This window comes from Dermacentor silvarum, chromosome 6, assembly GCF_013339745.2.
Source record: "Dermacentor silvarum isolate Dsil-2018 chromosome 6, BIME_Dsil_1.4, whole genome shotgun sequence".
In the NCBI taxonomy this organism is placed as follows: domain Eukaryota; kingdom Metazoa; phylum Arthropoda; class Arachnida; order Ixodida; family Ixodidae; genus Dermacentor; species Dermacentor silvarum.
The window spans coordinates 1,498,752-1,516,115 of NC_051159.1; the positions used below are offsets into that span (position 1 = coordinate 1,498,752).

At 47.2% G+C, this 17,364-nt stretch overlaps 1 protein-coding gene across 1 annotated transcript; it reads left to right on the top strand.

Moving 5' to 3' along the window:
- The first annotated feature begins 1,877 nt into the window (after nucleotides 1–1,877).
- LOC119455841 (nicotinamide N-methyltransferase-like) lies at nucleotides 1,878–16,053 on the top strand. The gene is made up of 3 exons (XM_037717334.2): nucleotides 1,878–2,007; nucleotides 4,798–5,005; nucleotides 15,200–16,053. Exons 1-3 carry the CDS (start codon nucleotides 1,878–1,880, stop codon nucleotides 15,657–15,659), a joined length of 798 nt encoding a protein of 265 aa, XP_037573262.1. The 3' UTR covers nucleotides 15,660–16,053.
- Nucleotides 16,054–17,364: the final 1,311 nt, after the last annotated feature.

Sequence of the window (17,364 nt, forward strand, 5' to 3'; positions counted from 1 at the left end):
CCAAGCTGGGGAGTACGCGGAGTCGGTCCTGATGCGGTATAAAAGCGTCGCTTCTTCGCGGGTAAATCCATGAGTCACACAGGCTTCGTGGGGATTCTTGTGGATCTCCCTAAAGAGAAGGCGGATTGCACCCTTAGGGTTCTGAAAAGCTTTTGGAGCTTTCACTTTTGGGACGCATGTGAGCGCTAGGCGTACAAGGGCGTGACATGCTATCAATGTATGTTGCGTCAGACCACTCCAACTGGGATCTTGTACTTCCCTTTGTCACATACGCATTATAACACTGCCTCCCAAGCCACTACTGCATTCTCACCATTCTTTCTGCTTTACGGCCGCCAACTCTCCAGCACCATTGATGCGGTGGTCCCGTACCGGCCGGACCCCGCCGACTGCTCGCCTGTTGCTACGGTCGCTGAGCACGCCGAGAAGTGCCGTCAACTGGCCCGTTCTTTGACGTCTGCTTAACAGTGTCGCGAAAAGCAGCGTCATGACCTCCAACCACCTCGTCGCCCTTTCGCCATCGACTCTGTCGTGTGGCTTTGGGTCCGGCCTGCTGCTGCTCCTGGCCTTTCGTCCAAGCTCCTTTCAAAGTACCACGGGCCCTACCGCGTGGTTGCACAAACATCATCCGTTAATTACGTGGTAGAACCCGTGTCGCTATCTTCCGATCTCCGTCGTCGCGGGCCAGAGACTGTGCATATTTACCGGCTCAAGCCGTACTACGATCCGCTGACCTCTTCCTAGGTCGCCAGGATGGCAACTCTTCCACTCCGGGGGTGATTGTGAGGAAGACGATCGTCACACCGAAAGCCCCGTCGCCATCGTGGCTCGTAATCAGTTCAATCTTTGGCTAGGCCCTACCTGCTGATGCTTCGTTTGTCGCTGCTGCTATACGACCCGAATAAACCCCATTTACAATACCAACAACTAGTTAAATAATTGCTATCCTATTTAAGATGTACCTGGAATAATATTTCAGTGTTCTTTCTGTACAAGTGTACTTTCCACAGCTAGAAATAAAGGTGAACAATTTGTTCAAATTTTTTCTTGATGCAGAACTTTGTGTGGGCATTACAGGGTTAAGATGAAAGTGTGCTAATGGTTACTAATGTGCTTATGAAGCGGGCGTTGAAATTGTTACAAAGAAATGGCACATTTATTATTGCAAGGCAAAATCTCAGAATGCCATAAATAAAGTTGTTTCCTCCTCCGACAATGCCATTAAAGTTCACTTTTTTGGCACCGTAGAGTGTGCCTTGGGAACCACAACATTTTTCACTAGAGAAAAACGTGCTACATTTGCCTAGTAAGTCTTTTTTATTATTGCAATTCTATGGACACTTCATGTGCATTTCGGCCGTTGCCGTCTAGGCGCGTCGAGGGCTGATAGCTTCGTGTGCGCTTTGAACTCGACTCTTGGTTCGCACTGAAACGAGAGGCATGACGGAGTGCAATTCGCTCGCTGCTGCTGCCGATCTTCCTCATGCCATCGTTTTGACAGCGACTGTCCGAGGTTATCGAGTGAGATGTGTTCATGTTTGCCTGTGCCCATGTGACACCAGGCTTGTTCCTTTAGTGAGTAAGGGAATTTTTACAAGTTATGAAGCCGATAAAACTACTATCTTTACTTCCTACACCTGTCTAAAGACTGGCTATCGCAATTGATACTTCGCCTTTCGGGCGAAACTAACTTTTTTCAGAACCCAGCTCCTTGCATTTCACTGCTTGTTACGCTAATAAAGTTTTTTTTAAAAAACTAGTTATAGGCAGATGTACCGCTAGGTAAAGTTGCGGCAGAAATAGAAAATATAATGTTTATAAAGTATATTTCTAATACATGTTGCTCTTGTTTTTTTTTTTTCTTCAGAACCCGAACCATGGCTCAAGAGGAACTTGTCGCTCAAATACTTGCCGAATTTCTTCCGGACAACTATCCAGCTCATTCCGTGCGAATATTGCCTTTGTTGAACCCTATCCTTCAGGAAATGCACTCCATTTTCACTTCAGGTAAGACAGTAAGTGTTTTGATCTGTGTGGGGTAGCTCTGCTGCTTGTTTTCGCGATCTACCTTCTCCCGCAAATGATAACAAATCACTTCTGGCCTTTATGGGCCAGTCCTGGAACTGCGTTAGTTTCCATAAAAAGGAAAACTTATGTGCTGCAAAAGTAAGACCCACCCAAAGCTTCAAAAATGCACTAGCTGCACGCTTACCCGTGAATTCAGCACCATTCGATTGTAATAGAATACTTGTGCGAAGCGAGTGAACTCGCAGAACGACTCCTGTTCTGCCCGCGTTTCTTAGTGCGCTTGAAAACGTGTAACAAGCACGAACCTCTAGCATTCTAAGTTCACTTCGCAAATTGTCAAGATTCTTCTCGATATTTGTACGATGCTGGAAATTTGTTGTCGATAGATACATCTCAAGTTCATATGATAAAGAAGAAAGTACTTACTTATTTTGCGCGTGCTTTAATTTGGTGGACAGGGGTTGGCGACTGCGGTATAGAGCCGGTGGTAATGAGCCATGTCCCGTAGAAAACCACTCTTAAAAAATACTGGCTTTCCCGTAATCGAGAGTAGATGTAAACATGAAATGGCTACCGGCAAAGCAGACTGGTGCAAAGCAGGCCTGAAAGCTTACTGAGCCGAAACGAACCTGTTTTGAACTGAAAACTTGTTTCAAGTCTCGTCTCGGCCAGACAACCATCCGCGGCACGCCGGATGCTGCCGGCCTGGTCACGCAGCGTGGCGCCGCGGAACTCACGGGCCACTGGCGCTGAAAAGAGCGCAGGTAACCCTGTCTGTGCGCCAAAAGATGACAATGAAGTGTGTGGTGCACTGTATCTGCCTTTTGAACGTCTCTATTGGAAATGACAAATTAAACTTCAGCGTACTAGAAGTTACAGCTTGATGATCTTGTGAACAAACATAGGAAGAAATCGGAAGCACAATTTTTTTTTACTTTTTTGGACAGTAACTAGCGTATGTAATGCGGTTCTTTAGAAGGGGTTGGGGGCCTGAGATCGTATTTTCCTAGGTTTTGACTCGTTGCCCGGATGATCTAGTTCTGCGCTCGCAACGATGCCCGGATGTTCTAGTTTAATCCTCGCCACATTCTCTTCTTGAGTGCCCGGATAACGGCTCTGGATTTTCACTCAAGGTCTCTTTAAGGTCACCGACAACGGGAGCTTAAAATTTCATGCTTAGAGTTACGGCAGAACTCATCTGTCGACAGTAATGCGAATAGCAAACAGGTAGCGGCATACCATATTCCTGAAGTGACGTTTACTTAACACGTGCAGTGGTAGTTCTAAGACTTTTTTGTTGCTTCGGCTATACGCCACATACTCCGATATTGTCCTCTTTTGCTATGGTACTCGCTCGCCAAGGTCGTCCTTGAACATGGAGATATGACGACGACTGTACGACGCCGTCGCATTAACGATGGAATGACGAAGGAATGATATCGATGGAACGACAACGGCGTGTAACGACGGCGGCATGACGGCAATGAGATGTCGATTCTTAAATGATGACGATAGCATAACGACGACAAAATAAAGACTACGACATGAGCACAATGAGACGACGACGACTGTATGACGACAACCAGATGAGGAAGCAGGATTGACGACGATGGTATGGCAATGGATGCATAATGGCATCTGTGTGACGACGCAATCATGGCATGACAACGGACCCGCCGTGGTTGCTCAGTGGCTATGGTGTTGGGCTGCTGAGCACGAGGTAGCGGCATCAAATGCCGGCCACGGCAGCCGCATTTCGATGGGGGTGAAATGCGAAAACACCTGTGTACTTAGATTTACGTGCACGTTAAAGAACCCCAAGTGGTCCTAATTTCCGAAGTCCCCCCACTACGGCGTGCCTCATAATCAGATCGTGGTTTTTGGCACGTAAAACCCCAGAATTTTATTTCTTTTGGCATGACAACGGCGGCATAATCCCGATTGAATGATGGCAGCATGATCACCACAGAGTGACCAACAAGGATGAGGTCGATGGATCGACGAAGGTGGTATGAGAACGATGGGATGGCGATACTGAAGTGGTGACTATGATGAGACGACCACGTGACGATGACGGCATGACGAGAGTCGCATGTCAAAGCTACAATGACGACGATGGAAGAACCACGACGGCATCCCAACGACGGTCTGATAATGGAGGCGGGGTAGCGACTGCCTGACGAAGACGGCATGACAAGGACGTCATAATCACGATTGAATGATTACACTACATCGAAGAAGAAAGATTGACGGTGATGGAAAGACGAAGGTGGCATGACGACCACGGCATGACAAAAAATGGGACGACGTTACTCAAGTGATCACTGATAAAACGACAGCGCGATGACGACGGCATGAGGAGGACTGTGTGACAATGATGGCATGATGACCACGGCATGACGAGAGGTGTATGACAAAGCTAGAATGACAGCGATGCAACGACCATGACGGCGTCACGACCACAAGGCCATACCTAGTCGCCCAAGCTATTAGACAACCTGGGCACTGTGTCGGGGTAGAAGACGTGACGACGACGGCATAATGAGAGTAATATCACTCTCGTTGATAATAGCTGGAATGACGACAATGAAACTACGACGGTGTCACAACTAGCAGCATATACCTAGTGGCCCAAATAGGTAGGCAACTTAGGCCTTGGATCGGTTGGGAACCAGTCCAGAAAGAAAGGCCTGTGCAGTACTCTAGGGCTGGCTATATTTTCTGGCTTTCACCCGTAGCGCTTACTATATTTACTTCGGTTGTTTACAGAACTTGTCAAAGGAGGCATACTGCTGGAAGTCGGCTGCGGCCCCTGTATGTACACGGCAATGGCAGCCTCAGTAGCGTTCGAGCACATCGTGATGGCCGACCTGGTGCCTGCCAACATCCTCGAAGTCCGCAAATGGGTGGACGCTGCGCCGGACGCCAAGGACTGGACGCTGTTCGCCCAGCGTCTGGCCGTTATAGAAGGGCACGCGTAAGTACCGTACCCTGTCTCCCTAACCAACACCACCTAGATAGCATAGGCCTACACACTCCGATCTATGACGTCATGCTACCTGATCCGAAATTTCTATTGCCAATGCTGTCGTGACGAAAGCGATGACGTCAAAATCACTGTTGCTTACGCGGAAGCATCCCCATTAGATTCAATGGCAGTCAGGCCACGTATAGCATGACGTCATTGATCGGAGTGCGTAGGCCTTGTGCTATCTAAGTGGTGTCTCCCCAACTCCCACGCTCATTTCTCTTGAGCAGCTGCACCACTGAGAAACATACCGCGGCAACCTTTAAAGTGTGGCCGATGTGTTTACTCGCATAACAGAAGCCACGGACGAAGTGCTGAGCAAAACGTAAATGGCTGCCATCTCATCAGGTATATGCAGTGTTGTACACGTTCCTCTAAAACAGGAATGAAAGCTCGTTCCTTCCCAATCTTGGAACGAGTTCCCGTTACAAGTTACTTTAATGCGAAAGGAACGCGTTCCGGTTACACTTCGAACATTGGAACGTGTCGTTACATTACCGATACATTTGATTTCATTGAAATTAAATATAGTGTCGGATAATCCTGAGGCGAAATAAATTCAGCAACCTTAAAACTCGCATCGAACTACGTATATTATACGAATTTGAGCATCGGCGGTGGCAGATTATCTGGAGATAAAAAGAATCTAAAGAAACGCTCCTAGAGGAATTATTTCAGGGAGCACCGGACATACTCCAAACATGTCTAACAGCAACTTTGGTGCTCGTTTATTAAAAGTGCAACACATATGGCACTTTCCACTTCGGTCTTCAAATGTGCAGTCAGGATACGGAGCTACAAATGTGCAAATGGAAAGTTACGCACATGCACCAATATCCTCCTGAGACCCAAACACAACAACGGGACATAATCGCTCTTCAAGCTGTTTTTTATTGTGTGTACTGTTATGTCATGAACTTGAAAAACAATTTTTAAAATTGGTTACCACGGATACATGCCAAAAGCTCCGTCTCCATGTACGTGAAAAAAAATGACGATCTCCATAATCTCCTCATGTTAGCTGTGGTAAAAACTGCATTGAATTGTTCAAACTCTGAGATGAAGATGGAACTACGTGTTACTGCCGCGTCTGGTATTTTCACGCAATCTCGGTGACTTCGCAACACGCCTCGAGATTGCTAACACAGATGTCTAGAGCAATTTATTGTCAAATATATCGAAAGCGGATGACAAGTATATCAGTAAACCACTTCATTACAGTTACAAATGTACCGTACTTCATATCCAGAGGGAATGTTTTGCGTAAATTCTTCCGATTAAATTTCGAACAAAATTTGAAGGCAATGTGCAATGTATTGTACAAGAGGTCTTAGGAGGTTATAATTAAATTTTTTACAAAGAAACTGCATCGAAATGAACAATACATAGGCGTTTAATGAATGTTGATTCAAAATTGTAGTATGAGTGAAAAAAGATTACCAGAATACATCTTCGCAATTTAGTAAAGACTCTTGTTTGAACTCAGCAAGTGTTACATCTCGATGTTGGTGTCCGATAGGCCGGCATGGAGGAAAGAAACTGCAGGAGGGAGTGCGTCACGTGACAATCTTGAAGCCTAGTCATAAAAATATATAACGCAGAACTCGCGAAAGAAATAGCACTGTAGTCACGTGACAGGCAAATGGTAATTATTTGCGCCCCACGCGGTCGCCCATCCGCCCTGCATGATATGTGCTGCGTACGTACGTGCGTTCGTTCAATGCTGTCGAACGTTTACAGAAGGAACGGCGTTCCCTCCGCCGTTCCTTCGTAAATCTAACGAGTTACCGTTACAGTTCTACCGACCCGTAACGGTACGGTGGCGTTCCTCCGTTCCTCCCAAAAGGAACTAGTTCCAGGAACGCCGATCCGTACAGCACTGGGTATATGCCACTTGACACCAATCTTTACAAAGTTTGCTCGTAATAGCTTGGTAAGACACACTTCGCTGTATCTCTGATGTCACATATATATTCCTCTCAAAAACTACGCTATCCTGAGCACGTTAACTACAGATGTGCTGCGTTTGCTTCACTTCTCATGGGAGAATTATTTTCTACTTCATATACATAGTAACATATTGCATACGTAGCGTTTCCTCTAACCCAGTACGCAGAAAGTGTGTAACCTAAACATATATACAGGGCGTCCCGGCTAATTTTAGCCAAACTGTTCAACGAAAAGAAAATTTGAAAAAACATTGGCTCTGGCTTAACTCAGTTATGCCTGGGTGTGCGTAGCGAGAGGTACGGTTATGCCACAGTCTTTCGCAAACGTCACACGCAAATCCAAACACATTGTCTGTTAAGTCCGTTTGAAACATGCACGTCGCACTTGAACTTTCAGCCAGCCGAATCGCATGGTCCGTCACACGGCGAGCCTTAACGTCCTCCAAATGCGTTGTATCGGCGGCTAGGCGCGGCGCTCTCCGAGCTGCATCACTGCCGTCTCTGTTCGATACGCCGAGCACGTTCTTCTGTCCCCGCAGCTCGTTGCCTCCTCCTGGTTTCATTCCGTCGTTGATCCGCGGCCTTGGCACGAGATGCCGAACTAGATGAGGAACCATCCTCATCTGAATGCACTCGCCTGGCTGCTTCGTTCTTACGACGCTTCTCGAGGCGTGCGGCTCGTTTTTCCTCCGTCTCCTCGGCAAGCTGCCTCCTTTTGGATTCATTCCGACCACGAAGCCTGGCTTCTTTCAGTCTCTCCTACTCACTTTCCATATCTGCCGACTAATCCCACTGAGCCGCCCCTTCTATATATACGATGCAACGACGGCTCCTCCAGGCAATGCAACGCCAGCGGTTGCTAGGCAACGGCTCAGCTCGCGGTTTCACCGGCTCCTCCTCTGACGTCATGCCAGATGGCGCGGCGAGCGGCACTGCCAGCTGCGGCGGTTGCTAGGCAACGGCACAGCTCGCGGTGCGGCCAGCGACCACAGCCAAACGGCGCGAATACGACCAATGTAGCTCTCGCTACAAAACATGCTGCACGATACCATATTAAAACCTACGGTGTGTAGCCCCCATACCCTTGACGACCAAATATCCTAGGTGTTAAAATGTGTTGCACAATCTTCTGTAAATATTTTTTTTTGCGTTGAACAGCTTGGTTAAAATTAGCCGGGATACTGTGTGTGCGTGTGCGTGTGCGCGTGCGGCTAGGTGTGTGTGTGTCAGCGCAGCAAATTGTCAAAACGTTTGCTATAGCGACATTCCTTGTTCGACCACTGGTATAAATTACTTCAAGCCTCCATATGCCTGTAAACCGCTTTTTTTATTCTGAACGTATTGGGCGTCGACTTTAACTCGCGATTGCATAGGCTTATTTTATTTTGCCTGATCATAAAACGGTACCTTTTTGTGATTGAATAGTGTGGACTGTCGCATTAGAACAGAAAAAAACTTGCTCGTACGCTTATCGTTATATCTAGCAAAGGCCGAGAGTGCGTTTTTCTTTGGGTTCGATTTTTACAGCGTAAGCTGTTATGGGCTCATTCCAATAGCCGTTTCGGGACGCGATGATGCCGCCGCGTAACCGCTATCGCCGGAAACGCGAAAAAAGTACCCGATTCCCGCCGGGATCGAGCCCGCGCCCGCTGCGTGGGAGCCGGATGCTCTACCACTGAGCCATGCAAGCGCTTGCTATCGGGCCGCGGAAAAATACCCCTATATGAGGCAAGCAAGCAGGGGGAGACGACTCGAGCCTCTGCCAGTATGGTGGTGCCATCTAGGTAAGATGCCTGCAAACGCAGCATCCGCAGGCGCAGACGACGATATGCGCTTCAGACGAGGCAGGCAATCAACGCGCTCCCGAGCTGCCGAGCCTCCGCCAGTATGGTGGCGCCATCTAGTTAAGGTGCCTGCAAAGGCGGCGCGCCCGACATGTAAGTTGCAGTTATAAGGCTTGATCGGGCTCAGCAGACTGCTGTGCAGGGAGCATTACAAGCCGCAGATCGCCGTCGACGCCGGGCGGACAGTTCAGATCGTTCTCGTCAAAACGAGGCGAACAGACTGCCGCGAAGACGCTGTTGTGCGTGGTGCCCAAATTGGAGCTACTCTTGAGCTGCTCCAGCAGCTTACGCTGTGACTGCGCTGCGTTTGCCGCGCGGGCCTGTGACTTTTTTTTATTTAGAATGCAGGGGCGAGACCTGGTCTATGCAAAAGTAAACTAGTCGGATCTTTGCGACAACCTAAATGGTTTAGAGATCACTCCTACAAAGTTTGTTATGATAGTAAGTTACCTTGTTGTCTGAGCTTGTAAGCGTTCAAGACGCGGCAGGGCAACAGTTGGTGCTAATATTTGCCACAGTGAAAAAAAGTATTTGACAGGTGCTTTTAATCTTGTACAACATCAGCGCTAATAAAGATGAGCTTGACTACTACGTCATGCAAACATAGAATAAAATTTGTGCACTTTCTACGCTAGAAATTGAAAATTACAGCCCTATATAATGTTTTATGGTGCGCATGCGAACGAGACACGACTACATGGCACGATACGCTTCTTATGCAGGGAAACAAGGGCACGCGCTGATCTTGAAGGCTTTGCAATGCATGGCGTAACATCTTCGCCGCGAAATTCTAGCCAACACGTTTAGAAAAGAAATATAAAAACGGAGCTTTTTTCCTCTCTCTCCTCTCTCTTCTACAACAAATTTGCTATTAGCAGCAAATTGGGCCACTGGTGATGTACCATTCAATGGCTATGTGTCTAGTACTGACGCCACCAGCCAGCTTTCTGCCTGCTGTCTGCTATCTTGCACGATTGCCGTCCCGGGTATAGCGCAGACCAGCATTGGACATACTGCGAAGCGAAGCGGCCAGGGCCGGTATTTTGTAGCGATTCCTTTCCGGTAATAATGCCTTTTCGCGCTTATCGCGCTTTGTCAATGGTCAGAGCGACGGTCCGCTCGCGTTATCAACGGGATCAGCAGGCCGTGAGCGGTGGATGATAAGACTAGTATACATAGGCGGAAAGTTTTCATTTACACGGTAAAAATCTTCCTTCGTGTAATTGTCTTCTACTTCGCTATCACTAATGCTGCTTCGCCTTCCCGGCCAAACTGCACTCTTTTTTTTTTTTTTAGTACTTTGAGTCCGAGCATAAGCGCTGCTGCGCATGACTTCTAGACTTCTATTTATTCTGATTTTGAGTGAATCTGGCTTGGCATCATTTTGGTTACTGAGTGAATTCTATATGCAAGGTGTCTCAGCGAACAGTTTCCAAAATTTTTAAAGGGTCCCTGAAACGGTTCGGACAAATTTTGTAGACGCGTAGGGTGCAGCTAGAGTAAAACATTCGCGTCACAATTTAAGTGAAGCGTCTCATATTAAGAGAGCTACGGACGCTTATAAGTTACCCTCCTCCCTAGCCATGCATTTCCTCCTCAACTCGCTCGCCGAGTGATCGGGGCTAAGCTCCGCCTGCGGTGGCTCTACGTCATGTTGTGACGTATGTTGTCGTCTATTTCCGGTTGTCTTGGAGCCAGCGCGCGAAGGCTCGCCAACCTCTCCGCTAGCCGCCCGGCCGTCGATCCCCAGCGAGAGCGAGCAAGCAGCGCGCGTTGCGAGCGTTCTGTCGCAGCGCCGAGCGTGTCCAGTATTCCGGTAACCACAGGCGAGCTGGGTGTTTTGACGGATAGCCAGAGGCGTAAACTAAAGCCCCTCCATACCGCTGTGATGAAGGAGCTTCGTAGACGTACGTGAGCGGCCTGATCGGCATGCGCGGTCCAGCCATCTGGTGGTGCAGAGCTTAACCAGCCAAAAACAGAGCTATATTCCTGTAACCAAGTGTAAAACATTTTAAACATGACAGCGTGTTCAAGATTATGCTCCTGCCAAAAATTTGAGCCAGCAGCAAAGTAGAAAAAAACTTGGTTACTGCTGTATTAGCTGTGTGTTTGGTTGAGCTTTGTACCGCCAGGTGGCTGCACCGTGCAAGCAGTTCATGTTCGAACCTCCGTTCATCACGTAAAACGTGGTAAAGCTGGTAAAGCGGCCAGTACACTTGCGCTTGCGTTTACTTGAATACCGGACACGCTAAACTCTATTGTGGCAAACCTTCGACGTGAAGCGACGGCCGCAAACGCGTAGATGCTGGCGCCGTTTGGATTGGTTTGGATACCGTAAGTCAGATGCGCTGCAGCACTCCGCTGGTCTGCTGCCTTGCAGCGGCGCACGATGTCGCAGCGGCGCACGATGTCGCAGCTTGACATGTCGCCGATCAGCTACGTTTGTAGCCCACAACGCAACAAGGGCCAACGGTAGTGTTCGCGAAAAGAAAGAACAAGACCAACACTGACCGCGCAGCTCTCGTCAACACGGAGCACGTTGTAACACAAGCAGACGACATTTGCTTTGGGCCGGAAGTGCTTTTTGTGTAGTGAGACATGTCCTTGTGCATTCTCTTTCTGTTACTTTCTTTTTATAGAAACACATGAACTAACATCTAAACTATTACGAACAACATTTGTTCACCATAATGTTGGAAAAATTATCGATGACGCGCCCTGGGCAGCCAATCGTATAGCTGGCCCAGTGACGTATTCTGGGCAAAACGCGTCATCTGGGCACAAAAATCAGCCGCTTGACGTGCTGCAATCAGTAGCGATGTACATTTTTAAAACCTTATAATAAATTACACGCTTTACGTGGAGCGCATATATGCGTCAATTAATGATCAGAAAGACCTACTCTAACGACTCAGTACGTTTGTACAAAATCGTCAAAATCGTTTCAGGGTCCCTTTAAAGGTGGCCTGTGGCAGATACTACAATTCTAGTTCATGAGCTCGTCTACTCGAAGAGGCGGGCATTACTTGCACAAAAAATGGAAATGCATATTCGACTAATTAACAAAATTAGCCAATTAAGTTTTTAGCTTATGGCCCATGGCCTTATGCCTTATGGCCCATGTTGAAATTTACAAATTCTAGCCGTGGAGTGCGGATCCACTTTGAACTAAATCTCAGGCTGACACCAGTGTAGAGATATTAATTATCTAACTTTGGGGAGAAATACATTGGCGTGCCAGTCACTTTCTCAACAAAACGTCGTTTTATGCGTGAAAGCACACAAGTATGAAAAGAACAAATTATCGGATTTTACGTGCCAAATCACGATCTGATTATGAGGCACGCCGTAGTGGAGGACTCTGGAATAATTTAGACCACCTGGGGTTCTTTAACGTGCACCTAATTAAATTATACGGGTGTTCTAGCATTCCGCCCCATCGAACTGCAGCCGCCGTAACCGTGATTTGATCCCGCGACCTCATGCTTAGCAGTTCAACACCATAGCCACTAAACAACCACGTCGGGCAAGCGCAAAAGTAACTGGAACGCCAATGCATTTCTCCACAATGTTCGGGAATTAATATCTCGAAACTGGTGCCATCCTGAGAATTAGTTCCTAGTGCATCCAACTTGCGAATTCCACAGCTATAATTTGTAAATTGCAACACGGGCCATACGTTAATATGTTAAAAACTAATTGGTAATTTTTTAATTATTCGATTATGCATTTCAATTTTTTGTGCAAGTAATGTCCACCTCTTCGAGTAGACCAGCTCATGAACTCGAATTGTGCTATCGGCCACAGGCAAGCTTTAAAAAATTTTTTGAAACTGGTGCCATCCTAAGAATTAGTTCCTAGTGCAACCACCATTATGAACTCCACGACTAGCATTTGTAAATTGCAACATGGGCCATAAGTTAAATGTTAAAAACATAATCCATGATTTTTTTTAATTTGTCCATTATGCATTTCAATATTTTGTGCAAGTAATGTACACCTCTTCGAGTAGACCAACTCATGAACTAGAATTGTGCTGTCTGCCACAGGGAACCTTTAAACATTTTTTGAAAGTGTTTGCTTAAACACCCCGTATTTATGGCCTCTGCATGCAAGATGCCATGTTTCCATCCCTAATGCGTAAATGTTGTAAATAATTAGAAGAGATTTTTTAAAATTTATTTTGTCGCCAGTCATTAGCATTGCCTACTGGAAAGAGAATCAATATTGAGACACATATCACTCACGTGCTTTTCACACGCCGTTAATAGAAGACTCTGCCGAAGGGGTCACTGAAGTCTGCAGGTTTTTTTCAGGGTCAAAAAAGCACGCAAAGTAGTTTGAAGTGAGGTGAACATACGTCGACATATTCATTCTCTAGGTATAGGCTATCCATTTAGTTGGCTGCCTCCTTCTCTTTAAAAAATATAATAAACTTTTTCCTTTGCATATATTAAAATATATTGTGTCTGTGCGTGGTGTTTGTTCTCAGCGGAAATTTTTTTTTATGTTAAAGTGAGGAAACACGGACAAGGTAGCCGCCGCTGGTACTTCTAATGCGCTTGTCCTCCTATTGTCAGGATTTGCCGAAATAAAGCGAAAGCCGTGCATGTTCGCGCCAACAATGGTGCCGTCAGCTTTTAGCCTCAACAAAAGTGAAAATGTGGAGGCAACGCAAGAGAATCCGCAAATTATGCGGGTAACAGAACTCCGGTGATAACATTGTAGGGGCGGAGGGGGGGGGGGAGGCTCAGCCCCCCCCCCCCCCCCTGGAAAATGGGAAAATGCCGGAGGGGGCTCGAGCCCCGGAGCCCCCTCTCCGTAGTCGGCGCCTATGCTAGTATAGAATAAGTCATAAGGCATCGCTACAAAATCACGGCCCAGAGGCGGCAAATGATATGAGCAAGTGGTATCTCCCAACACTTTCGACATCCCTGTCATTTCCTCGCTGTCCGTGCTTAGTGCAGACGAGATGCCTGATATAGTCTGTTGTCCTAACTCCGTCGTAATTTATTTGTCCTTCGTTCATCACATGCCCTCTTCGTCCTTGTCGCACTATTATCATTCTGTTCTCTTCACGCCGTGGTGCAGTCATCACCCAAACTTAATTCGTTCGTCAGCATGCCATCACCGTCATGCTGCTGTCGTCATTTCGTTGTGGTCATGCCGTGGTGCTCAAGCACTCGTCGTTGCATCGTCATCATGACCTCGTTACTAACTCTGTCGTCCATCAGTTGTAGTCATTCCTTCGTGGCCATGTGATGGTCTTCAGGCCTTCGCGGCTGCATCGTCATCGTTCCGTCGTCTTCACTCTGTCCTCGTCACTCCTATCGTGGTTCTATTGTCATCCCTTCGCCATCATCACTCCCTCATCGTCACTCCATCGCAGCAATTCAATTTTCGTCATTCCGTTGCTGTTTCTCTTTCGCCGCCGTTCCTTATTCACCTGCCATCGTTACGCATTTGTAATCATGGAGCCATCGCCGGGCCGACGTGACACCTACCTAATCACCCCGTCGTTGACGTGCCGTCGCCATTAAGCAGCTGTGGTCAATCCGTAGTCGCGGTTCGATCGTCATCGTTCCGCCGTCAGTCTGTCGTCGTCAGTCAATCGTCTTCATTCAATTGTCGTCGTTCCGTTGCTTCGTCACTCCTTCCTCGGCATTCCTTCATGTGCAGTCATGACGCCTTCATAATCGCGCATTCGTAGGCATGCCATCATCGGTATGCAGCTGTGGTCACCACGTAGTCGTCACGCCGCCGTTGAAAGGCCGTCGTGGTTTCATCGTGATCATTTTGCCACCATTTATATCATTTCCATTCCATTCTTCCTTTTTCTCCATTTCTTTATGGAAAAACAAACCTGATTTGATTTGATTGCCGTCAATACGCACTACCTATTACCAGAGACAAAAAGTAAACAACTCGGCAACAGAAAAGTACACAAGATGTTCGCATCATAAGACATCCCCGTAGAGGGTGGGTGCATTTATTGTTGGTCACCTTTCCATAAAACCTGACTGCATCTGAACATTTGCGTCATTAGGTTGCAATTTCCTTACCACGCTACGTCTCGTTAAACATTGGATTGCCCTAGCGTCATTAAAATTTTATTTGGGTCAAATAACACTTCAATTACGCCATTTTCTGCAAACATTTCGATCATTAAAGTGCCATTTGCATACCATTTACTTCGCCAGTTATGCACACATCACCGTACGCTTCGGTTGACACCGATTCACACATAAAGATCGAATCCACCAATTTATTGTTTAAAAGCACTAAGAAAGCATTATTGAGCCCGCCACCATCTTACTGTCCATACATGACCTCTCTGTTTTTAATTGCAGAGACGCAGAGTGTGCCGCCGCTGCCATTATTGCAAGGACGCGCAATGCAATCTGTGAGGTGAGGCTGTGCAACATCGCACAGCCTGGAGTTTTACTCGGCCGTGTTGGGAAAGAACAGTTCGACGCTGTCATAGCTTGCCTCTGCTTGGACAGCGGTTCTGTCGACCAGGCCGCCCACGAGCACGCCGTAGCTAACCTGACGGAACTGATCAAGCCTGGTGGCATCCTCATAGCCTGTGGACTAACGGGAAACCCCACCTTCACCGTCTGCACAAAGGCGTTCTCGTCACTCAACTCCAGCGAAAGCTCAATAAAGAGCTCTTTCACCAAGGCGGGACTTACAGTGGAACGTTGGAGCAGCCAAGAAAGCCTACCCTGCATGGAATCCTACGTCAGCTACGAAGCCACTTACGTGATCGTCGGGCGCAAGCAACACCGTGAAACTTGTGCATTGGTCTGAGGCATTGCAAATATCCCAATGGAGGATTTCGTTCGCATATACAAGAAGGCTTTGCACATTTAGCTTTTGAGAACGTGTGCGCGCATACAGCCTAAAAATCGGGAGAAAATAATTTAGTTCTTTCACGTATCACCATGTTCCTTATGAAAAGTTGTTGCGAGAACACATAAAAACATGGCTTGCGCCTGTGTACATTGTCGCGAGGTAACATCAGTCATCAGTAGGCAACGAGCCGGTGTGACCTAGCAATATACAGGATGAATGGCACGTGCAAACGTGTCCGACTTATGTAGCTGTGGTGCTATAACGCCCGAAAACATTGGCATGAATACCATAAAATATATTACTTTCATCAATTTTTGTCACGAAGAATTATTTGCATGTAGATAATTTCGTGCGTCACAATGGTGACGTAATGAAAGGCTAATGTGAAATGTTTTCTCCCGCATCGCTTATACGTCCGTATACCAACAGAAATTGCAATGAAAAGTGCACGGCTCGTACCCAGTGATAATGAAGCAGGCTGCACCGGCATATATATTATCACAACACGATACGCATTGCTGTTTAGCACGGAAGTTCTTGAGGGTATGGAAGACCTCAGGGTCCATATCCGAGCTGCCTCATCGCTGGCAGGCCGTTCTACGGAGGGTTGTGGTCAAGCATACGCAAGACACTTGGAAATAAAACCAAGGAAACTCCGCGAGTAATTGCCCTTTAAACCATAAAGAACTACATAAAACGACATGTAGGCATTGGTTACCAGATGTCTGAAAGGAGCACTTTTTCTCGACGCGTTGCGCTATCTTACATGCGTGTTCTTACATAGCCTCGGTGACTATGTCACGCGTTTTCCACGCTTCACAGTCGCTGTCGCACAACTGGTGCTTTCTTCGCGCTCTAGTGACCCCTTCGTGTTATCGCTCTCCGTCGACGCTGTACTCGCTCGCCATTGTCGCGGTACCACCAGGCGGCCGGGTTTCCTCCTCTCTGGTGCTGGTCCAACCTGAGTAGTGCTGACTTTTTCCCGGGCACCCTGTGACTGATGCCCATAAAAAAAATTCGATGCACTGACCTTCTAGTTGTAAAAGCCAGGTGTGCGTTGCTCCCACGGTTTTACGACAACTGGTCAATGACTACGCCCAGCTCCAGTCTTAACGTGATGCCGTTAGTTTCACATGTGGCCCACCTTTCTCACTCACCCACGCAAAAGACCCTGCGAGACGGCAGGGACCCTTTTGGGCTACACGCCATTGTTTTTCCTGGAGACCAACATGAGGCGGAACAGTTGCACTATTTGTCGAGATGCGATAACCTCATAATGCAGCGATCAAGAAAGTAGCTCAATGTGCATCCGCGAGGTTCTCCGTATTAGGCACAATCGCCATTCGAAGGGTTTCTTTTTTTTTCTTTTTTCACCAGTAACATCTTGACTGTACATCCCAACGCACATATTATATTCCAAATCCTAATTTCTATTGGCGCACACTATTTTGTAGTTAGAATAAAATTGGGTTGGAAGAATAAAATTGGGCTGGAGTGCATACGGCAGGCATTGCCATATCCTGACTGGGAGCTTACCACTGTCGTTGAAAAGAAAAGTGTACAATCATTGCATTCTACCAGTGCTAACATATGGGGCAGAAACTTGGAGGTTAACAAAGAAGCTCGAGAACAAGTTAAGGACCGCACAACGAGCGATGGA

Bases quoted from the DNA above. Each gene is read 5' to 3' on its own strand.
- LOC119455841 (XM_037717334.2), top strand. From the start codon at position 1,878: ATGGCTCAAGAGGAACTTGTCGCTCAAATACTTGCCGAATTTCTTCCG. The intron at 2,008-4,797 runs GTAAGACAGTAA...GGTTGTTTACAG, and splicing joins GCACTCCATTTTCACTTCAG to AACTTGTCAAAGGAGGCATA. The intron at 5,006-15,199 runs GTAAGTACCGTA...TTTTAATTGCAG, and splicing joins GCCGTTATAGAAGGGCACGC to AGACGCAGAGTGTGCCGCCG.